This window comes from Nicotiana tomentosiformis, chromosome 3 (genome assembly GCF_000390325.3).
Source record: "Nicotiana tomentosiformis chromosome 3, ASM39032v3, whole genome shotgun sequence".
Classification (NCBI taxonomy): domain Eukaryota; kingdom Viridiplantae; phylum Streptophyta; class Magnoliopsida; order Solanales; family Solanaceae; genus Nicotiana; species Nicotiana tomentosiformis.
Window position 1 is genome coordinate 10,235,620 of NC_090814.1, and position 24,978 is coordinate 10,260,597.

The 24,978-nt window shown below is 33.9% G+C and overlaps 2 protein-coding genes across 3 annotated transcripts; both read left to right on the plus strand.

The window, feature by feature from the left end:
* Positions 1-3,459: 3,459 nt before the first annotated feature.
* Positions 3,460-9,011, plus strand: LOC104086270 (uncharacterized). Of its 2 annotated transcripts, none has more exons than XM_070196709.1 (6): positions 3,460-3,652; positions 3,778-3,863; positions 3,969-4,116; positions 7,396-7,521; positions 7,635-7,859; positions 8,708-9,011. In XM_070196709.1, exons 1-6 carry the CDS (start codon positions 3,554-3,556, stop codon positions 8,846-8,848), a joined length of 825 nt encoding a protein of 274 aa, XP_070052810.1. In that variant the 5' UTR covers positions 3,460-3,553; the 3' UTR covers positions 8,849-9,011. The 2 variants fall into 2 exon arrangements, with proteins under 2 accessions (XP_070052810.1, XP_009588799.1); XM_009590504.4 differs by having other exon boundaries at positions 3,463-3,652; positions 7,656-7,859.
* Positions 9,012-22,830: 13,819 nt separating this feature from the next.
* On the plus strand, positions 22,831-24,299 carry LOC104086271 (glucuronoxylan 4-O-methyltransferase 3). Its single transcript, XM_033653433.2, has one exon. The coding sequence runs from the start codon at positions 23,022-23,024 to the stop codon at positions 23,922-23,924; it is 903 nt and encodes a 300-aa protein (XP_033509324.1). The 5' UTR covers positions 22,831-23,021; the 3' UTR covers positions 23,925-24,299.
* Positions 24,300-24,978: the final 679 nt, after the last annotated feature.

Sequence of the window (24,978 nt, forward strand, 5' to 3'; positions counted from 1 at the left end):
TTCGCGAACGCGACCCCACTCATGTGATCGCGAAGAAGGAAACCAGAACTTGCAGTGACAACATTTTGGACTTAGCTTTGGGCGGTCCGAAACTCACCCGAGCCACCCTGGACCCTATTCAAATACACCAACAAGTCCATAAATATAATACGGACATGCTCGAGCTCTCGAAACATGTAAAACAACATCACAACTGAGAATCACACCCCAAAACCAAATTAAATCAAGTTATGAACTTCAAGTTTTTCAACTTACTCCGAATGTGCCGAATCATACTTAGACTACTCGGAATAATACCAAATTTTATGTGCAAGTCATAAATCACCATACGGAACTATTTCCAGGCTCAAAATCCCAAACGGATCCCGATAACACCAAAGCCTACTCCAAACCACACTTAAAGAACTTGAAAACCTTCAATGCGCCAACTTTCAATATTAAGCGTTGAAACACTCCCGGTTCATTCAAAACCCGATACGAACACACGCCCAAGTCCAAAATCATCGTACGAACCTATTGGGACTATTAAATCCTGATTCCGAGGTCGTTTACTCAAAACGTTGACTCAAGTCATACTTGACCATTATAGGCCACTATTAAGAAACTAATTGTTCCAATTTCAATCTGAACCCTTCCAAACCCGAACCAACCATCCTCACAAGTCATAAAACAATACATGGAGTCTTACTTAGGGAAATCGGAATCTAAAAAGTAAAACGACCGGTCGGATCGTTACAAATAAGAACGTTGATTCCCTAAAATGGTATGCAACAACCCACCAGTTGAACTCGAAAAAGAGTTTGTTGCTTGCCTTGGGCAAATCTCACATCAAAATAAATGGGAGACGAAGTGCCATGTCAAGCCCCAAAGGCTGGGCCAAAATGAATAATAACTTGGTTCTTGGATTCGTTTTGTTACAAGTAGTATCAAAGCCTAGATTTAGATATCTAAAAAGTCAAGAAGTCGTATCTAGTAGATTCTCCCTTATGGATATATTATGCACCATACTCATAATTGAGATGCTATAGTGATGCTTACGACGTCTCTTTTCATTTCATTCAAGATCGTGCGTTAGTGTATTATTATAATAAAAGTTTAATTTTTTTTTTCTTTCTCTCTTCTAATCAATGGTACAAACAGGATCGATAGGTAATTTCATAAAAACAATCGTCGTGTCTGAATCAAACTGCTAAGGTACCTTTTGAGTTAATGGTCACGGGAACAAAACCGTGACGTCTCGAAAGTTGAGATAAAGCGAACAATACCTTGGCAGTTAACTTTGAGTCGTAACAATGTTATGAATATGTACATCAATCATCCGAGAGCAGTAAGGATTGTGAACACAATATACAAGAATAGTGAAGGTTATAGGTGTTACAGAGAGGAGTTGTAAGAGTCCTATTTATTTTGTACACAAATATGAGAGATAGAAATGCAAATTGTCATCCACAGTATGATGATATTCATAACATACATTGCTTGTCCATCTATTAAAAGTCTCGTTACCACTAGAAATGTATATTGAGTATGGCTTTTATAGTTTATATCGAAGTATCATAAGTGTATCCACCAGAAATGTAAAATTAGTATGGATTTTACAGTGTATACTTAATTTATCCTGAGTGTATACACTTTATACGATGGGTAGTGAGTACACAAATTATTTTTCCGTATGTATAAATGTTGTGCACACAATATATACTATATGCATAATCAGGGTATCCTATTTGAGTATAAATCAAGTATACAGTAAATATACAATAATTATACATTTTACCTTATAATTTCTTGTTACACAGTGATTGATATAGTTCATTCAAGTATACAATAATTTTTAGGATGGTTTTTGGAAAGAGATATGGAAAAAGAAGTTATCAGATCTTGTGATGCCTAGAAGTTTCGCTTTCGATTTTAAGACAAGAATTTATCGTTATTCGTATGTGCAAATTTTTGGATGAAGGATCAGTCAATCAAGTCTTGAATATGGATGAGAAATTTGTTAAATTTTAGGAATATCTTCTAGGGTTTGTTCTTTCGTCGGCTGGCATGTGTATATATTTTTTGACTATAAATGGTGAGATGAATTTACGGGTGGACCCGGGTGAAATAACCTAGTAAAAATTAGCTGGTCATTTTTTGGGCCGACTATTAGATTTTAATAATATTTTAAATTGTAATGGTAAAGCAGCCGCTTAAATTGATGATTTTACGCCAACTAAATACGGAACATGATGCTGGATTTTAAAGCTTTAATAAGTAGAACTCCAGTAATTAAAAATGTATTGGAGTTTAAACTTTAGGAACGATTATTGGTGTTTGAATATTTAATGGTTCAAACTCCAGGAATGATTCCTAATATTTGAGCATTTAGTGATTCAAACTCCATGAATAATTTTTGGAGTTTGAAATCTATAGTTGAAACTCCAAAAATAATTAGTGGAGTTTAAATCTTTTTTTTGTTCAAACTCGAGGAATTCCTGGAGTTTGAGTTTACTACTTTCCTGAGTTTGTTTTTGATAATATCGTGATGAGAGTATTTGAATTCAGTAACATTGTTGATTGCTTCAACCTTGAATTTGTGGTGTCCATGTCAGTGTTAATCTCTTGTGCAACTTCAAACATATTGAACTTGTATTTTCTATCTCACCTCTAAGTAGTGTCTAAAAAGAAGAAAGTAGCAGTTTAATTGAAATTTATTCTTTATTATATTTGAAAATTATGCTTTAAATTTAAACTCATTTAGAATAGATTTGGAGGTTAAATCGTGTGTTGTATTGTTGAAATTTGAAGAACAAGTTTATATTTTAGAACTTAAGATTCGAAATCTGAAGTTGCATTGAAGTGATTGAACAACTTAAGATTCGATTTCTATAGTTGTATTTGAATTGTGAAGTTGCATTAAAGAGATAACTCTTAAAAATATAGAAGAAGATTTCTGCGTGTAATTCTTGGAGAGAAATAATCCTTATTTATTTGGTTTTCAATATTTATATGTGTTTTACTAGTTTTGGTAAGTTTATGATTAATGGCTAGAGGTTAGTAAGTTATAACTTATTTGTGACATTTTTCGTAAGATTCCCTTTAATAAAGAGAGAAATCATATATGGCAACCATGTAGCCTACATACAACTTTACAAAAATGTAGTCCAAAAATAATAGGCTAAGACTCAATAACCAACTCCAAATAGGTTCTCGAAATCCCCAATTAGTTTTTCTTAAAGAAACCTCAAGCTTCTAAGTTAGAATTTCTGAAATTGTATTTAAAATATTGAAGAACTTCAATTGATTTCTGAAGTATTGAAAAGATTGAACTATTTCATATCTGAGCGGGTACATTTTATAAAATTTTAAGCAATTCACGTAATGGTAGCTCCACAATTAGTTATATATGAAAATGCCCCTACAATATTGAGATGAAGCCCATAGCTTTAAAAAGGCCCAAATTACTTTATAATCCAACTTTCCTAGTTTTCTACTATTCTATTCAGCACTTGATTCTGAAGAGACTGACAAAATCTTTTGTGTGAATCTAATTCAAAAGCGGTATGGTTCCATGGAAATAAAGCTAAGCCAATCCTCTCTTCCATTGCCCTTCAAAGCTTCTTCATTTAGAGCTAACTCCATATACAAGCACTTCATTATACTTCCTAAGGTTCTCTTCAACAGTTTTTCTCTTTATTTCCAAAGCTCTTCTTTTTCTTTTTTTTCTTTTCTGCGCTGTGAAGTGGAAATATGTTAAATATGCGCTAAATGATTTCTGGGTTTTGTTTTTTTCAGAGGTGTAAATACCAAATTCAAGAGTTTTTCTCAAATGATCAACACTTGAACAATTCCAGGCAATTCTTGGTTCATGTGGTGAAAGAGTAAGTCTTCTTTCCTACAACAATGCTTTAACTATGTATTTCTTACATTTAAGCAAAGAGGAAAAATGGGGTTGTTTTTGTCTGATCATTGGTGCATTTTTGCAGGGATGAAACTTTGACTTCAATTTCAAAGTTATATGGGGTGCCTATTTATGAAATTGCTGCTGCGAATAAGCAAATTATTGATGTTGACCTTGTCTTTGAGGGGCAACTTCTCAACGTTCCTTCCTATATCACAACTTGCTCGCAAACGGTAAAGATTTTCTGGATTCATTTGGTTTCATGTTAACAGTTAACTAATATTCTATTGAACATTGAGTTAACATGCTAAATCCTGCAGTTTTTCGTAGTTTGTTGAATTGTATGACCATATCATCTAAAAATTTAAGTTGCTAGCGAGAGTACATTTTTAGAAAAGGGCAGCCCGATGCACAAAATATTCCGTATTTTTTGTAGGGTCCGGGATTGGCCACGCCCCAGGGGTATGATGTAGACAACCTACTCTAGTGCCAACATTAGTGGCTTCTTTCATGGATCAAACCCGTGACCTATAAGACACACGGAGACAACACGAGAATACATTTTTAATTACTTAATTATTTTATGTCTCAACATGCCCCTAGCGTGTGGACCTAATTCTTTTCATGGTGTTTTCTGGGTGGTGGTGAGATTTTGACCAAGGATTTCTACATGTTCTAATACCATGTTGATTTCTGTGATCTATCTCATAAAAAAAACTTAAACGGTTAAAGAGATTAAGAGAGTACACTTTTAATTGTTCTACTTAATTATTTATATTATGTCCCAATATAGTTATACTTATAGTTACACTTTTGTTGTATTCTGATGTTCCAAAGAACATCCATATCATTTATCCCACCCAATATGCCACTGTTGTGGCAAATCAGTTATCGCCAAAAGGAATGTGTCCATAGCCCAGAGGTTCGGTCTAGTTGTAAGACCGCGGCTTGTTATGTGCGGGTTAAGCGCAAGTCACAAGTTCGAACTCTGGAGCAGCCAAAAGCTTGTTATTTATGTGGAGAAGGGTAAAGGGGAAAGCCCATCATCTACCTAGTTCCGAACTTCGTACCACAGGAATCAGGATCTAGGGGACTTCTCGCCTATAAAAAGAGAAATGTGTCTGAGTCATCAGATTTGCTTTAATTTGTTCATTGCCTGTGCAGCTGGGTGCTAAAAGAATTGGCATGTGATTTTGTATCTATTGGTGCTCTACTTTGTGCAAGTCTTGTCTATTGATGATGCGCTATCATTGAGAACGAAATTGATGCACTTGCACTATTGATTTTAATATATGTGACGATAGACCACATAAACTAAATGAGAAAATGACAGCCAGCTCAATCGAGAGCGCCTTGTACTTACCAAGTTAAAAGTAAAAGCCTAAACAAACTATAATGAAGTCGACATGAAATATCTATATTTAATTTGATGCCAGCTTATAGGGATGGTTTCCGTGATATGATTATGCTAAAGTGGTAAAATGGAACGCCAAAGAGAAAGTTCTTGAGATTTTTTTTTTGTTATTGTTTAATTCTTAAAATCCATAAAATAGGCATTGCTTTAAGGCTCTCATCAATAGGATATCTTGTCATTCTGGGAGGTAAGAATAAGATCCGTTAGTAGTATTATGTAAATTCATCATGTATTTTATAAAACATCTTCTCTGTAGATATTTCCTTTAGACCATTTGAGCTATTATGTATCCTTGCCATATTTTAGCTTCATCGCCGAAAAGGGGAAGCCAGTGATTCAGTATCCTTCAGCAATGGTGATGCTTCATTCAGCTGAAACTCTTATGTTTAAACTCATTATGCCATGTCTTGAAGATCACTTCATTTTTCTCTTATTCTGCTCTGCCCTTTGAGATGAAAATCAACTAATCCAGATGCGGGAAGCGAGGCTTAGATAGTTCGGACATGTTCAGAGGAGAAGCCCAGATGCTCCGGTACGGAGGTGTGAGCGGCTGGTTGTGGAGGGCACGAGAAGAGGTAGAGGGCGGCCTAAGAAGTATTGGGGAGAGGTGATCAGGCAGGATATGGCGAGGCTCCAGATTTTCGAGGACATGACACTTGATAGGAAGATGTGGAGGTCGAGTATTAGGGTTGTAGGTTAGGAGGTAGTTGAGTCGTGCCTTACTTCGTACCATTGTGGGACTAGCCATGTAGGGTTTTTGTCTAAGATAGCTAGTGGCAATGTTGTGTCTTACTATTTCGCTTTTCAGTGCAGGTCCTATTTACTAGCTATCGCTTTTGCTTTGCATCTTTCTTCTAGATTTATGGTGTTCCTATTTTTCTTATGATTGTTATGGTGATACTAATATTGTCTCCCTTTGCTTTGCACCTTTCTTCTGGATTTCATGGTATTCCTATTTTCCATATGATTGCTGTTGTGATACTAATATTGTCTCATTTTTGTCCTTTTGTCTTTTTATTTTTTTTTTAGCCAAGGGTCTTTCGGAAACAGCTTCTCTACTCCCTCGGGGTAGGGGTAAGGTCTGCGTACACACTACCCTCCCCAGACCCCATTAATGGGATTTTACTGGGTTGTTGTTGTTGTTGCAGTAGTTACACTCTTAGGGGTGGTTTGGTAGGAGGTATTAGAAAAAATAATGCAAGCATTAGCTCTATGCATTACTAATACCTTGTTTGGTACATTTTTTCAACCTGTGTACATCATACTTGGTATTATCCTATGTATAAGAAATGCATAGAAAACCATGGCATTAGTAATACCAAGGCTACTAATGCATGCATTAGGTTGGTTAAAAACAAAATTATTATTAAAGTCCCTTAAAGCTTGAGAATATGGAGGACATTTTTGTAAACAATTATTTTTCTTAAAAATTATGCAATGCATTATAATTTTAATACACCACACCAAACAGTAGATAAGGAATAATATCTGCATAACTAATGCTTGCATTACTAACCCATGCATTACTAATACACCTTATTCCGCACTATTCTTATACACCCTACCAAACGACCCCTTAAAACTTTCATTTCCACTTGGACTCCTGGATTATGCTAATGCAAGTGTCAGGATTTTCCTTTATTCATATTAAGCTCATACAAGCTAACAAGTATTTACCAAAAGGACATGTCGTAGGCTTTACCTGGATGAGCATGAACCATCATCACTGATATATGTTCTGAACATTTACTGTAAATTCCAGCTAGTTTGTCTAGTCATTCACTCACACATCTGGAAGTTATGGAATGAGCTACAAGATTGGGAAACCGTGTGACCTATAGGTCACGTTCGAGCCATGGAATCAGCCACTGACAGGGTATGTTGCCTACATCACAGCCCCTTGGGGTGCGGCCCTTCCTCGGACCATGCGTGAATGCGGGATGCTTCGTGCACCGGGCTGTCCATTCGCGTATTGCGTTTGACAAAACCTTGTAATATATTAGCAGAAAAATGGATCTTTTTGGTAGCTGCAATACAAGTAAAAGTGTTCTTATTTGCTTCTGATTGGAATTTTTTTTCTTCTAATGTTTCTTGTCAGTGTCAAAGAAAGATGATTAGATTACCTAAAATTGATGTGTCTGAAACGAACCGGCGTTTGAAACTCTGTGGCAAAGACTTCAACCAGAAGATCCTATCTGTGCTTTCATGCCGTCATTTACCATATGTAAGGACTTCCTTGAGAGATGTGTATCTCTGTTTCGTTTGTTACAATATTTATATCTATTGCAAATGATTAGCGTGCAGACCCTTTTGGAATGTTGATTGATACCTCAACAGACTTGTCAATGTTATTATCAGGCTAAAACCACTGGTTATTTTCTAGTTCTGGTTTCTCTGATAGCCTTTGGCATCAGATGCATAATGAATGCGTTTCACCGTCGAGTTGGTAGAAATAAATTGCAAGATGTCCGTCAGGCATCTGGAAGCATGAGATGGAAATTAGCTCTTCGCGATTTGAGCGATCCTGATGCGTCATATACTGATTCAAGAACTGAAATTGATGTAAGTATTTCAGAGCAAAAACTACCAGTAGTATTTTGTTTGCAGTCATACTTCAGTTTTCCACTCTGGTTCATGTTTTGTTCTATTGATTCTATAATTACCTTGGTGTGGCTTAATTCAGTTCTGTACTTTTTCACTGTAAGGCATCTCAGGGAAAAGAAGATATTTTCATGACATGTTCTTGGCAATTTGCCACCAAATTTCAGGAATAACTTCCAACTAAGACGTCGTTTGGTATGATGGATTAGCAAAGATAATCCTGGGATAAAAATTTAGTACTGCCTTATCTCTTGTTTGGTTACGAATCCTGGGGTTATCCCAGGATTAAAAATAGTACCGAGATAACTTATACCTGCCAAAGGGTAGAATAGTAATCCCAAGATAATGCAGTAAAATTGACGATCTCAAGATTAATGCAACATACCAAACAGTCAATAAGAAATAATACCAGGATAACTAATCCCCACATAACTAATCTCAGCATAACGTATCTTCAAACCAAACGACCCCTAAGTAATCTGTGGAAGTGCATGAAGTTGATGTTTTTCCTTTAATATGGTTGCATACTTGCATCACATGAGCTTATTTTGCCTTGAGAACTTGACGATTGTCAGGGAGCTTTCGGATGAAAACTTGATCATTTGATAATCAACAATACTAGTACCTTATTATCTTAGCATTGCTTTCTGTCATAGAAATTAATGCACGTGTATTCGCCTTATTTTCCATTTTATGGTGTTAAGAGAACAGCAAGACGATATGTCTTTTTGCTTTGATTCTGTTAGTGTTTTGCGAAATCTCTGACTACATAGATTACACCCTGCTAACATATTGAAACTGCTGAACAGAATGTCACAGACGATCAAGATAATTTCCATTCGGAAGATCTTTCACGTGCTTATGCTAAAGTGGACCACGATTATCAGAAGTTCTTAGCTGAATGCGGGATGAGTAAATGGGGCTACTGGCGCGGTGGTTCATCTAAATAAGAATTCTGGAGTATTGACTATTGCGTTATAAGTTTTACGATTATATTCATGAATGTATATAGTGCAGGTTGTTGATGAATGCATATAGTACAGGTTATTGTTGAATGTATGAGTTTGTCTAATAGCATTGCCAGGTTATTGTTGAATGTATGAGTTTGTCTAATTCTGCTAACGTCTAAAATTATTTTATATTGTCAGTATTTAGAAGTTAAACTCAAATAAATAAAAAGGTTTAACTTGTCTACATTGATCTCAGGTCAGTGAACTTGATAATAATAGCAAGAACTACTACAATATACTCCCTCCGTCTCAAATTATTTGTCGTAATTTCTAAATATAGTTGTCTCAAATTATTTGTCATTTTAGAAGTTAAAAAGTAAATTAATTATGTTTTTCTATTCTACCCTTAATATTAATTGTTCTTGAAGATTAAATACCTTTTATGAGTAAGTATTAAATGAAGAGAGATTATATTTTAAGATATAAATAAAGATAAAATAGTCAAAAAATATATTTAATATTTCCTTAAAGAGCGGATAAAAAAGAAACATGATAATAATTTGAGGCGAAAGAAATAGTGTATATATCTTAAATCAATAAAACAAAATAAACGATTAATGACGCTTTTGACTGTACAGAGCCATGTGTCTGCTGGTAAGCAGAAGGTGCTGGCCCTTTTGCACTCCTGATTTTACGTTGTAACCACCTAAAATAGAAAATCAACCTTCTATTCCTTTTTTATAAATTGGTTTTTTCATTCTTTTATTATGAATAAAAATAAAATGTTTGTGTATTTGTAAAATTCAGCCTTATCGCGTGGCACAGCAAAATAGTGATACGTGGTAAAAGCGATTCGGGACCCATGAGCGCGGAAGACAAGGCAAGAGTCATGAGCGAGACCACATATTCAATTCGAAACAAAAGCAACAGAAAGAGCACGCATTCAGAGCAAATCAAATACTTTCGGTGCTGAATTTAGTTGTACTCGGAGCCCTCCTGAGATTGTGATTTCCATCTGCTGCACAATTATAGTTGTTGTAGTACAAAATCTCGCCAATCTACTAATGCATCTCTAGGCTAAGCCTGGCACGTGGGTCGGGTTCGGTTTTAAGTGGGTTTCGTGGGCCGGTCTTAAGTGGGCTTGGTCCCAAATTAAATGGTCCTAACTGATTTTGGACTTCGCGGGCTTCTTGTTAGAATCGGTCTGGGATAGGGATCACGAATTAATAGTCCCGGGCTAAATGGACCGGTCCCGGGCTAAGTGGGTCCAAGTGGGCTCAACGGATACTTTCTATTTTTTAAAAAAAATTTATAGAAGTTAGAGAAAAAAAAATAGTAGTAAAAATATCTAAGGCAATTCCTTGTAAATTATATTATAGAATTGTGACCTAAATTTTTAATTCAAATTTAAAGACAAAAATATTGTAAAGAGATATTCAAAGCAATGCGTTATAAAATATATTCGATATATATATACTTAGTATATAAGTATATATATATATATATATATATATATATAAAAGCTATATTCGATATTAAATATTAGATATTAAAATTTAGGATGTTAAATCAATTATAGGGTAAGCACATACAGTAATCATTTTTGTCAATTCTTCCCGATCTTTTTTTGGATCATAATATAAGAGAGATTGAGAGAGATTGATGATTTTGTGAGAAAAATGAAATAATGAGGGGGTATTTATAGTTGAAAATAGGAAAAAAGTGTAATTATAAAAAGTTTGGGGTTAAAACAAAGTTGGGGTAAATGGCTATTTTGTAAATAGCCAACGACTATTTTGGCAGAGAAAACGGCTAGATTTTAAATGCCCAAATGGACAATTTTTTTAATTTAAATTATGGCCGTTGGGACCGTTTAGGCCCACTATGACCGGTCAGGTCTGGTCCCGGTCCCAAACGGTCCGGTCTCGCGGACCTCAGGCTAAGGACCGGCCCACTTGCCGGGCCCATCTCCCCCGATCCCGATCTTAAACGGTTGAGCCCGTTTAGACCCACTATCCACATGGGCCACGGTCCTGGGCCGGTCCCGGTCCTGGACCGGCCCACTTGCCAGCATTAATCTAGGCTATAAATATCCCCTCAGTTCATTTATAAGACACATCTGATGATCGTTATCGTTCATCGTGTTCTAAGTTTATTAACAAGATTATCTTTCTCTTACTAAGATTGTGATCCATTTCAACACAATCATATCAAAGGCAAACGATCAATAAGATTTCTCTTATCTCAATCTTCGTTCTAGGTATAATTATTGTTCTTTAATTCACTATACACACTTTGGATTAATCTATTTGGTAATCTATACTATATTTAAAATAGAGAGAATTTTGGACAAAATCGATATTTAAAAATTGTTTCCTAATATTCAGAAATTTTAAATCAACTAAAGTTTGAGCTTTAAATTTTTCCTTATTTAAACTAGATAAAATTTTCTAATATTTAAGACTTTAAAATCAATTAAAAGTTTACCTTATATAAATCGTTAAAAAAAAAAACGGAAGGAAAACTATCAACAACCCCAAATCAGCAATAAACGATTGGGAAGGATTAATGGTACGTGCACTAAACAATTGTTACTAATTTATGTAAGTTTTGCTTATATAGACCAACGTAATGTTACTTATTCTATTATGACGAGGAAAACATAAATGCCACAAAGTTAAATGATGGAAACCGTTGTAGACATGAACAAGACCTTTCAAATAAATATGAGATAGTGATTAATTATTAATATTAATTTGTATAATTTATCTCACATTATAATATATGAAAATTACACTCCATACTTTCAACAAGTGACTATAAAAACATGAGAGAGAGAGAGAGGAGAGAGAGAGAGAGAGAGAGAGAGAGAGAGAGAGAGAGAGAGAGAGAGAGAGAGAGAGAGAGTTGGCAATAGTAAAAAAATACAAATAACTTTGCAAACACAAATATCCAAACTTAAATATCATATTGATTTTTTATGCTTGAAAAAATATAATTCTAAATAAAATTATAGCTATAGTCAAATATTTAAAACTTGTAATGAGTTAATATTAATAATTTCAATCAACAAAAATTAAATAATTTCTTTTAATAAGAATAAATATTAAATTTTTGAATTAACAAATTAAAAATAAATCCCATTCAATTTATTTCCAAATTCATCATATAAGTAAACCTTTTTTTCAGTTGACAAAACTTTTAGATATACAAATTAGATATTTTATAGGAAGAGCATTTGTGGTGGAGAAAATATTTAAAAAATCCAAAATTGATTATAATTTAGTAATAAACATCAAATGCAAAATCCTATAAAACTCTTAAATAAATTCATACATATAATTTCATACATGGAAAGTTAAAAACAAAAAGAGTAGATTAATTAAAATGTAGCGGTTGAATTTACTTTTTGCGATAGTAATTTATATTTTAATCAGTTGTAAATAATTCCCATGGTGTTTATATATATTAAAGAAATAGAATTGTAGACATCGAAATTTTAACGAATCAAGCTAAATCCTAAATTCAAGATACTTCAAGACTCTTGAAATCCTAGGAGTCTATTAGGGTTGCCTGGAGGTTACTCTACCCTAAACCCTAACTCACATCTATATAAAGGAATACATATTCCCTTGAAGAGGTGTCTCAAAAATCTTATAAACTATTGGGATATTATCAAAATATGGTCGAATACTTCTTGACAATTAAATAGTTCAAGAAGCTGGAGATCAAATACATCCCTAGGAGGTCTGCATCATCCAACATTCGAGAAATGCGCTGCTTCAGCCCTCAAATCACGGAGATAATCAGGAGAGAAGAATCAAGGGAGAAACAGAATTGTACTCACAATTGATTAGTAAAATTATTTTCTCTTATTTTGTGTTTGTAGTTTATTTTTCGTATGTCGAAAATTTATTGCTAACAAATTGGCACGCCCGGTGGGACCAATTCTGCCTTTCATCTCTTCCTCCTGTAAATCGAAAACTCCAAGTTTCAAATTCATTTGTTGCGATGGTCGAGTACTTCAAGTCTCGTCTTCAAGTTTCGGCAAGCCTATATCCCGACAAACCTTGAAGTTGGGGGCATTTGTAGACATCGAAATTTAACGGATCAAGCTAAATCCTAAATTCAAGATACTACAAGACTCTTGAAATCCTAGGAGTCTATTAGGGTTGCATGGAGGTTACTCTACCCTAAACCCTAACTCACACATATATAAAGGGATACATATTCCCTTGAAGAGGTGTCTCAAAAATCCCATAAACTCTTGGGATATTCCCAAAGAGATAAAAAAATATGGTCGGATACTTCTTGATAATTAAATAGTTCAAGAAGCTGGAGATCAGCTATATCCCCAGGAAGTCTGCATCATCCTACATTCGAGAAATACGCTGTTTCAGCCCTCGAATCACGGAGATAATTAGGAGAGAAGAATCAAGGGAGAAACATAATTGTACTCACAATTGATTAGTAACATTATTTTTCTCTTATTTTGTGTTTACAGTTTATTTTTCGTATGTCAAAAATTTATTGCAAACAAATTGGCACGCCCAGTGGGACCAGTTCTGCCCTTCATCTCTTCCTCCTATAAATCGAAAACTCCAAGTTTCAAATTCATTTGATGCGATGGTCGAGTACTTTAAATCTCGTCTTCAAGTTTCGTCAAGCCTACATCCCGACAAACCTTGAGGTAGGGGGCATTTGTAGACATCGAAATTTTAACGGATCAAACTAAACCCTAAATTCAAGATACTGCAAGACTCTTGAAATCATAGGAGTCTATTAGGGTTGCTTGTAGATTACTCTACCCTAAACCCTAACTCACACCTATACAAAGGGATACATATTCCCTTGAAGAGGTGTCTCAAAAATCCCATAAACTCTTGGGATATTCACAAAGAGATCAAAATGTGGTCGGATACTTCTTGACAATTAAATAGTTCAAGAAGCTGGAGATCAAATATATCCCCAGGAGGTATGCTTCATCCTACATTCGAAAAATACGCTACTTCAGCCCTCGAATGACGGAGATAATCAGGAGAGAAGAATCAAGGAAGAAACAGAATTGTACTCACAATTGATTAGTAAAATTATTTTTCTCTTATTTTGTGTTTGCAGTTTATTTTTCATATCTTAAAAATTGATTGAAAACAAGAACATATTGCATTTTGCTCGTGAGCAAAAAAACGCCTTTTGTCAATTGAATAAGATGATTAAGAACTTATATGGGATATAGTTTCTTTCTTTATTGAATTAGCTAAATAAGATCAACAATTATTATTTTTAGAAACTTAAATTTTTTAGAAAAGGTAGAGGGCGGCCTAAGAAGTTTTGGGGAGAGGTGATTAGGCAAGACATGACGAGGTTTCAGATCTCCAAGGACATGATTCTTGATAGGAATTTGTGGAGTTCAAGGATTAGGGTTGTAGGCTAGGAGGTAGTTGAGCCTTTACTTTCTTCGTACCTTTGTGAGGCTAGTCTAGTAGGGTTTTTGTCGTGAATGGCAATGTTGTATCTTAGTACTGTTTTGTTTCTCATAGTGCCGGGTCTATTTACTAGCTATCGCTTTTGCTCTGCATCTATCTTCTTTTTCCCATGTTGTTGTTACTTTTCTTATGATTTGTGGGGTGGTACTAATATTGTCTCTTTTTATCTTTTTGTATTCTTGAGCCGAGGGTCTTTCGGAAACAGGCTCTCTACTCCCTCGGGGTAGGGGTAAGGTCTGCGTACACACTACCCTCCCCAGACCCCACTAGTAGAAATTTACTGGGTCGTTGTTGTTGTTGTAAATTTTTTAATTTTAACTTTTATTTTATAACTCAACCATAATTTTAATATAATATTTATGTGATTCCTTGAAATATTATATTTATTGAGATACGGTAACACGCGCAATGCACTACCTCTAAGACTAGTAGTATATTAAAAGCACGAATGCCCTTAACGAAATATTATTCGTCTTTTTTACCCTTTAAAAATAAATTTCACATTAGATAAAATTGTAATTTAAAATTACTCTTCTAATATTTAGGACTTTAAAATTAATTAGAGTTTTAACTATTAAATATTTTTCTTACTTGAACTACGTATAAACTCCTAATTTTTAGGAATTTTAAATCGTCAATCGTCAAAATCGTAAAAACTATTTTGTAATAATCGCAACACATCAATTGCAACACTAAACAAATTTCCTATGTTGCCTATTGTATTAATATAAGCTCAACTAGAAATTGTGTATAATTAGGACTTCAATAATTCTCATAATGCAACATATAAAATTTATAATGATTTTTGACTGAATTATTTGAATAGGATTAGAATTTTAAAATTAAATTTATTTCCAACATATTTTCAATTTTTGTTTCCTTTATCTTTTTTAGAATACATTTAAATTAAGAACTAAATATTTTCAAAGATATAACTTTAAGAGTACAAATTAGTTAAAAAATCTAAGTAATATTATGCAATTTTCATTTATATATTAAAACAAAATAGTAAAAAGAAATATATGGCTATAATTGGTAGAAAACTATTGATAGATACATTTTATGAAAGTAAAAAAAATAAAAAGTTGTTGTCATGTGATCAGGAGGTCACGGGTTCAAGCCGTGGAAACAGTCTCTTGCAGAAATATAGGGTAAGGATGCGTACAATAGACCCTTGTGGTCCGTCCCGTCCCCGGAGCCAGCGCATATAACGGGAGTTTAGTGCACTGAGCTGCCCTTTAAATAATAAAAATGAAAAAAAACTAAATCTTCTCTAAACACTAGACAAGCAAAGTATCTTTGTACATATTTTTTCTTTAAAATGTTTTTAAAAAGTATGATGAAATTACAAACAATCATAAAAGAAATTATCTAGAAAAAATAAGCAAGCCAAGTATTCTTGTGAAATTGAAGTGATGAAACTACAAATTGAAATAAAATTTTAGTTGAATATGCTGAATGACGATTGAGGACTTTTTATGGTATAATTTCTTTTTTTGTTGAGTTATTTCTAGGAACTTATGCTTTTAATTTATAATACAAAATAACTTTGATATCATAGTATTTAGTATTTTTAAAAATATTTACTAATTGAGACATGGCACACTCCTTTAAAGATTGATTTCACATTATAAAATTATCATTTAATTGCTTTCTTAATTTTAAAATTTTGAAACTAACTAAATTTTGACCATTAAATATCTTCTTATTTGAATTAGGTAGTGACCCCTAATAGTTAAAAATTTAAAATCAAGTAGATTTTTTCCCTATAATTCATTATATGAATTCAATATGTATATGTTTGCCACTAATGACTATATATAATCTACCATGTTGTTTCTTTATATATATATACATTGCCCAAGATAATCACTAGGAAAAAAAATATGTAGAATAGAAATGTGTTAATTTGGCCTATCCTAGCAAAGGCTACCAAGGAAAGGTGAGTAAGATCTCTTGAATGATGGAGATTAGGATCTAAATTAGCAAGATGTTTATGTAAGGACGACTATGATTGGGTTAAAATGACATTTGGTATTGAGATGAGTTTTTCTATGTGCGTGTTTACCTTTTCAATTTTAAAAATTTAAAATCAATTAAGCTTTTAATTTATTAAATTATTTCTATAATTATAGAATAACTTTAAAATCCATGACAAATATCAGTACTAAAGAGAACATATATTAACACATTCATGAATTAATGAGATAATATTCAATTAGTTGAAATCAAGTATTCTATCACCAAAATATTACCAATAAATAATTTTCATTAGTTAACTTTATAACTCAAAAAGGCTTAAAATGTGTTTGGATATAAAATTAAATATTTTAAATATTTATTGCAATGCTCTTATATGAATATATTAAATATACATAAAATATTAATAAACTTTTATACTTTTGAGAATTACATTACATTACGATACACTTCATGTTGGATAAAAGAATAATAATCATTAATTTTTTACGACAATTAATCATTTTATTTCTTTTCAGAAATAAATTTAGTTGGGTTAAATATTACCTATTTATTTAAATTCTTCGTATGATAACTAAACCTAATAATATGGAATAATATAAAATTCATATTAAGAACTTGGGTAAATAAAATTAATTTTTTAAGACCATGAAGAACATATTATAGTTGCATGATATTTGTGTACAATTGAACATATTATTATACTATGTCTGAGCTACTAATGCAAATGCCCAACTCTTATATTAGAGTTGTGATAAGAAATTAGAATACTTTTTTATGACAAAATTTCTTCCTTTATTAAGTTCCAAATAGGACAACTTGTGCTTTTTTAAAATTTTATTTTTATAACTCAATCACATAATTTTTATAATATGTGTGTGATCTTTAAAATTTTATATGCATTTAAATTAAGTACGCGTGCAACACATGTACCCTAAGACTAGCAGCCTTAAAATATATATTCAACTTCTTATTCTAAAATGGAAAACATAACCTAATTCATTTTAGAAATTTTAAAATAATTAATTCCTGGACAAACGAGCTAGTTATGTTTCAGAATCACAAAAGGCAGGTTGAATTAGTCTTGATAAAAATATGCTAGCTAAGATCCATCATTTGTGAAAATTTTGGCTAAGATTTGCTCCGCTTTTTACGTAGCAATCAGATGAAAATTGAAAAAGGGAGGTTTAAATAGGCCATATCCCCAAACTGTTCAATTAAATTGCAATTTAAATAACTATTAGATTATTTTTGTTAGTTATATGAATCAGAATTAAATACTTTTGAGCAAGAATACATGTGGTTATTTTATTTTCAGGTGTTTTAAAATTTAGTTTAAATAAAAGCTCTACCTGTCGGATTATGAGCTGTATTCTGCCATGTCTAATCCACATTACCAATACATCTATCATGTTTTTATTGTATAATGTTGTATTTTCTTTTCGTAGTAGAAAATGGAATGATTGAACCTACTACTTAGTATGTTTTTATTTATATACTTACAGCGTTCCTTGGAAAAATAATCATTTACAATGATCTATTTGAAACTAATAAATCTTAAAGTTGTTGACCAATATATTAACTTAGCAATTCGATCTGAGGGGAAACTATTTTTCCAAATGTGCAAATAAATTGTGAACAAACACGATCACTGAATTTATAAACCTTTAAGTAACTATGGCAAATGAAAATGGTGCTATCATGCATTTTGCCCAAGATCTGATGATCATCACTTTGAACCATTAATTGTGATGTTCCCTTTTTTTCTTTTGTCCGATATTTTTATACTGTTGGCCACTTTTTCAAAATTAGGCCCGTAATCTAAATATTAGTTTTGAATATTAACTTCAGACAGGTGACCATTTTCGAATTGCAGCCTGGATTAATTTTAAGAAAGTGGCCAATAAATTCAAATTTTGAATTCATAAAAGTGGTTATTTGTGAAAAAAAACCTTCCACGATGCTTCAATTAAATAAGATATTTAAGGGAGAGATAAAGAGTGTTTTAGATAAATATTTTTGTGCTTAGAACTATAAGCTTCTTAAGTTAGGGACGTGCAAAAATAGTACTATTCGTTCATTTTTAGTTGTCCACTTTTAATTTTATACTTTTTTTAACAAAAAATAAATGAAGTATATATTTTACAATATTACCATAATAATAATAACATTACCAAAAGTCTTGAAAAATGAATAGTTAATGATAAAAATAAAATAGAAAAAAAATTATTTTTATCTCGATTTAATATAGCGAAAATGAAAATATATTCTAAAAAGATGTACTAATATGATGCCATAAAACAACAAACAACAACAACCCAGTAAAATCTCACTAATGGGGTCTGGGGAGGGTAGTGTGTACGCAGACCTTACCCCTACCCCGAAGAAGTAGAGAGACTGTTTCCGAAAGACCCTCGGCTCAAAAAAGACAAAATGACAAAATGACAAAAAGGAAACAATATTAGTATCACAACAACAATCATAGGATAAACAGGAACACCATGAAATCCAGAAGAAAGATGCAAAGCAAAGGGAGACAATATTAGTAAATATTAGTATCACCACAATAATCATAAGAAAAATAGGAACACCATGAAATCTAGAAGAAAGATGCAAAGCAAAAGCGATAGCTAATAAATAGGACATGCACTGAAAAGCGAAATAGTAAACCACAGCATTGCCAATAGCTATCTTAGACAAAAACCCTACATGGCTAGTCCCATAATGGTACGAAGTAAGGCACGACTCAACTACCTTCTAACCTACAACCCTAATACTCGACCTCCACATCTTCCTATCAAGTGTCATGTCCTCGGAAATCTGAAGCCTCGCCATATCCTGTCTGATCACCTCTCCCCAATACTTTTTAGGTCGCCCTCTACCTTTTCTCGTGCCATCCACAACCAGCTGCTCACACCTCCGTACCGGAGCATCTGGGCTTCTCCTCTGAACATGTCCGAACCATCTAAGCCTCGCTTCCCGCATCTTGTCATCAATGGGAGCCACATGCACCTTCTCCATGATATCATCATTCCTAATCTTATCTATCCTAGTGTGACCGCACATCCATCGCAACATCCTCATTTCTGCTACTTTCATCTTCTGGATATGTGAATTCTTAACGGGCCAACACTCAGCCCCATACATCATGGCCGGTCTAACCACCGCTTTATAAAACTTACCTTTGAGTATCGGTGGCACTCTCTTATCACACAGGACTCCAGATGCTAACCTCCACTTCATCCATCCTACCCCAATACGGTGTGTGACATCCTCGTCGATCTCCCTCCCCCTGGATAACCGAACCAAGGTACTTGAAGCTACCTCTACATGGAATGACCTGCGAATCAAGCCTCACATCCACGCCCTCTTCCCCTGGCTCAGCGCTGAACTTACACTCCAGGTATTCCGTCTTCGTCCTGCTCAGCTTGAAACCCTTTGACTCAAGAGCCTGTCTCCAAACCTCCAGCCTCTCGTTAACACCGGCTCGCGACTCATCAATCAAAACTATGTCATCGGCGAATAGCATGCACCATGGCACATCCCCTTGAATATGGTGTGTTAACGCGTCCATCACCAGGGCGAATAAGAACGGACTGAGCACAGAACCTTAGTGTAACCCCATTACAACCGAAAAATGCTCAGAGTCGCCTCCTACTGTCCTAACCCGAGTCTTAGCCCCATCATACATGTCCTTAATCGCCATAATGTAGGGAACCGACACACCTTTTGCCTCCAGGTATCTCCAGAGAATTTCTCTAGGCACCTTGTCATACGCTTTCTCTAGGTCAATAAACACCATGTGCAGATCCTTCTTCCTCTCTCTGTATAGTTTCACCAACCTTCTAACAAGGTGTATAGCTTCTGTAGTCGAACGACCCGGCATGAACCCGAACTGGTTGTCGGATACAGACAATGTCATCCTCACCCTCGCTTTAAACACCCTCTCCCACACTTTCATGGTATGACTCAGTAATTTGATACCCCTATAATTGTTACAACTCTGGATATCACCTTTGTTCTTATACAATGGAACCACCGTATTCTACCTCCACTCATCCAGCATCCTCTTCCCCTTAAAAATGATATTAAACAACCTAGTCAACCACTCCAAACCTGTTCTCCCCATATACTTCCAAAAATCCACCGGAATCTCGTCTGGCCCGATCGCTCTGCCCCTACTCATCTTACGCATAGCTCCCGCGACCTCCTCAACCTCGATACGCCTGCAGTACCCAAAGTCACGGTGACTCTCGGAATGCTCCAATTCGCCTTGCACAATATCCCGATCCCCTTCTTCATTCAGAAGTTTATGAAAGTAGGTCTGCCATCTCCTCTTAATCTGGGCATCTTCCATCAATACTCTACCATCTTCGTCCTTGATGCATCTCACTTGGTCCAAATCCCGAGCCTTCCTCTCTCTCAACTTGGCCAGCCGGAATAACTTCTTTTCCCCACCTTTTTTCCCCAGTTCCTCGTACATACGACCATAAGCTGCAGTCTTAGCCTCTGTGACCGCCAACTTAGCCTCCTTCTTAGCTGCCTTATACCTCTCCATGCACACTCGCCTCTCCTCCTCACCTATGCTCCCCACTAACTTCAAGTACGCCGCCTTCTTTGCTTCCACTTTACCTTGGACCATTTCATTCCACCACCAATCTCCTTTGTGCCCACCAGAAATTACATATTATCCTTCACAGTAATTACATCATGTAGCCACTCGCACCAAAAAAAAAATCATGTAGCCACGTGACCCCCATTTAAGGTTCTCGAACAATGCAAAACCTGTATATGTCCAATTCTTCGTGGTGATTTTTTATTAGTTGGAGTGAAAGGATTTTTTTACTGTAAATTAAATTTACAGAATCTGACCAAAATTTGTGATGCTTTAACTGTAACTGGCCCATATGTTTTGCTGATTATAAGCAGAAAGTATGGTGTCCTTTGTACACTGATGTTATGTGGTAACCACCAAAATAGAAAATCGACCTTTTCCTCTCTCTTTTGGGCATAATTTAAAATTTATGAGTTTTTATAGCTATATAATTTACAGTCAAATATTTATAGATATTCAATAAAAATTTTAATATACATATAAGGTTTGCCGTCAAAAAATATTGGATTTGCGGGAATCCACGTCTAGATCCGCCACTTAGTAGGCTAGCGTTTGGCCATAGATTCCCAAATTTATTCTGAAAAATCTAATTTGGGTGAAGTTTGGTTTGAAGATGAAAATGTGTTTGGACATCAGTTTTCAAAACATATTTCCCAAATTTATTTTGAAAAAACATGAAACATGACTTATACCCATAAGTTCTAAAAACTATCACAAATACCCAACAGTATTATTATCAATTGCATTCATTATACTATCGCAAACCATAATCCTGAACATAAATAAATTTGTTACAAAATTATCATTTTTATAATGAACTACATGATACACTATCAGGTGACCGAGAAGACGAAGCAATATTGTTACAAAATAATAAATGGTGGGCTATTTTATAAAATACAAAAGTTTGGGGCAATTTTTAAAAAATGTAATAGTAATATTTTGGCTCAAAACCAACTATTGAGCTGGTTTTGGGATTTGGAATTTTGCCAAAATGTAGACAAGATTTATGGCCAAACATATGTTTACCAAATAAAATCCAAATTTATTTTGACAATTTATTGCCAAACGGGTCCTAGTTCTTATAAAAGTAAAACGTAATTCTTTCCTTATCTCTTTGCGTTTCCTATGCACCCAATAAAAAAAAACATACTTACATATTAGTCAATTAAATAATTAAAATTCTTTTTGACAATTAAAAAGAAATAGATAAAGGAAAGAACATACTGTACTAACCACATCACAATAAATTTATTTTATTTTGAAGTCAAAGTATAACATGGGAAATCAGTATCTCACAGTATCACCTACTATGCCAACTATTCCAAAAAAAAAAATGGTTAAGTAAAAGTATATATTTTTAGTACACAAACAAACTCTTTATCTACAGATCCTTACCAAACTAGTATTATAATTGTGTCTTGCACAATCAGTAACATCATTAGCTTTCTTGTCTCCATCAACCCTTTTCACTTTCTTCAATTTGAAGGGAAAACAATAGTATAGTATGTTTTAGTTTTTTAAGGGAAATGTAAACTCTGGTCCTAGAATACAAAGTTCTTAAGTAATTCTTAACTCTGTTCATGCAAAATTATTGCTACTGTATAATATTAAAAACAAAAACAACAAAAATATATCTCGCGTAATCTTATAAGTGAGGTCTGTCGAGCGTAATATATACGCAAACCTTACTTTTACCTTGAAAAAGTAGAAAGATTATTTTTGATGAACTCTATTTCAAGAAAAGAAGGAGAAAAAAGTAGCAACAAACTATATAATACTAAAAGATACATTAAATATATATTTATTTTATAGTATGCTCCTACCTTCCTTTTCTATATGTATTGTCAGTTTCCTTCTTAATTAGTTAGAAGCAGGTATGACAAACTAAAATTAATCATTTAGCCTTTCTTTAATAACAAGTCCCTTTGAACTCTTCTTACCATTTTAAATATTTCATACTCCTATTTTATATAACACTTCCAAATTCCCAAACCAAAAATCTTGAAAATCCTCACCCCCTTCTCTCCAAAACTCCTATTTTCTCTTCTTTTTTTTAACTCTCATCCTGGATTCTTCTCCCAAAGAAAAGATGAGATCCAAAAGCCAAAGCCCCATTAATCTTAAGCTCATTCTCATTGTTTTTTTCTTAGTTTTTCTACTCTTTTTAGTACTTAGATCAACTTTTTCACCTTCTTCTCCTCAGAAAACTCAATCATCATCTTTAATTCACCCTTCAAACTCATCAGAAGATCAAGAAACTACTGAAGATAAGCCCTCCTCTTCTTCAATAGCTTGTCCTTTAACACAAACATGCAACAAAATCTCCCCATCATTAGCAAATGCTTTAGTCCACTATGCAACTTCAAATGTAACCCCACAACAAACAAGCAAAGAAATCTCAGTTTCCTTAAGAGTTCTTGAAAAAAAATCCCCTTGCAATTTCTTGGTCTTTGGCTTAGGTCATGACAGTTTAATGTGGACAGCACTTAACCAAAACGGCCGCACAGTTTTTCTTGAAGAAGACAAATCTTGGATAGAGCAAATACAAAGCCAATTACCAAATCTCGAATCACACCATGTTATCTATGATACAAGAATAACTCAAGCTGATGAACTAATGGAAATTGGAATGAGCAATGAAGATTGCAAGAAAGTAACAGATCCAAGATTTTCCAAATGCCAACTTGCTTTAAAGGGGTTGCCAAAAGAAGTATTGGAAATTGATTGGGATTTAATTATGGTTGATGCACCAACTGGTTGGCATGATGGAGCTCCAGGTAGAATGAGTGCAATTTACACGGCTGGTTTGATTGCTAGGAATAAAGAAAATGGAGAAACTGATGTGTTTGTACATGATGTTGATAGAGTTGTTGAAGATCAATTTTCAAAGGCTTTTCTTTGTGAAGGGTATTTGGTTGAACAAGAGGGGAGGATTAGGCACTTCAATATTCCTAGTCATAAGGCACGTTTGGGTAGAACTTTTTGTCCTTAAAATTTAAGAGGTATTTCAAGATTTATTTTTGTTTTTCCACTTTATTATAATTTCCCTAAGAATAACTTTTTTTTTTCCGGATTGGTTGCTAAGAAGGGAAATCTTGGAGCAATAGGTACGGTTGTCTTCGTGTGGTTACAGATTTGAGATGTGAAAACTTGTCTACGTCACACCATTAGAGGTGCGACTATTGCCCGGAATACAGAATACTTTGTTCATTGGGCTGCCCTTCCTGGTTGCTACATGCATTTTCATTTTTCTTGTTTGATCTGCCTATGGATGTACATTGAGGATATGTTTAATTGGTTCTTCCTTTTATTATTATTATTTTCTTACATATAAAAAAAATATAATAATACGGGGATTGATTTTTGATGGTGGAAGTGTAATTTTATTTCAGAGGCTATTTAATTCTATATGATTTCCTTCCTGCCTTACATTGAACTTCAATTGAGGTCATCCAAAACAATCAACTTGGCTCTCAATCTTATAAAAGGAGCGTTGAATTAGAAAGAGCAAAAACTCCTTTTGCTTTTATCCTTTAAGTGTATGATGTAAATTGTGGATTAATTATTTCGAGATATAAAAAGAAGCCAACAAGCAACTATCCTGAATTTTTTAAGTATATTACTGATGGTTGCTAGAATTTTGAATCATCAGAAATTCTGACAACTATCAAATTTTGTCGCTACAATGTTAAAAAATTTTAGTAGCCTAAAGTGTCTTAAAATTTTGCTCAATAAAAATTCTCCCCAGCGTGTATTAAAATTAAAAGAATTCCATAATAAATCACTTCATAAGCTGACCTTGGAGTATTTTAGCTAGTTACAAACAATTTTGTAAATGTGTAGCTAAATATCAATAAGCTCATGTCGGGAAAAAAAAAATCGCTTTTTTGATTCTCTACATCTTCAAGCATAAAATATTCGTGAGTTTTTACTCCTTTTTCCTCAAGTGTATATATACCTATCCCAACTATAAAAACACAAAAACAAACACGAGAAACCTAAAATCTCATCTTCTTCAATGCTAATCTTATTAAATGTTGAATATA

Excerpts from the sequence above, each read along its gene's own strand:
- LOC104086270 (XM_070196709.1), top strand. The coding sequence starts at position 3,554 with ATGGAAATAAAGCTAAGCCAATCCTCTCTTCCATTGCCCTTCAAAGCT. Across the intron at positions 3,653-3,777 it reads ACTTCATTATACTTCCTAAG|AGGTGTAAATACCAAATTCA; the intron begins GTTCTCTTCAAC and ends TGTTTTTTTCAG. Across the intron at positions 3,864-3,968 it reads TTGGTTCATGTGGTGAAAGA|GGATGAAACTTTGACTTCAA; the intron begins GTAAGTCTTCTT and ends GCATTTTTGCAG.
- LOC104086271 (XM_033653433.2), top strand. The coding sequence starts at position 23,022 with ATGAGATCCAAAAGCCAAAGCCCCATTAATCTTAAGCTCATTCTCATT.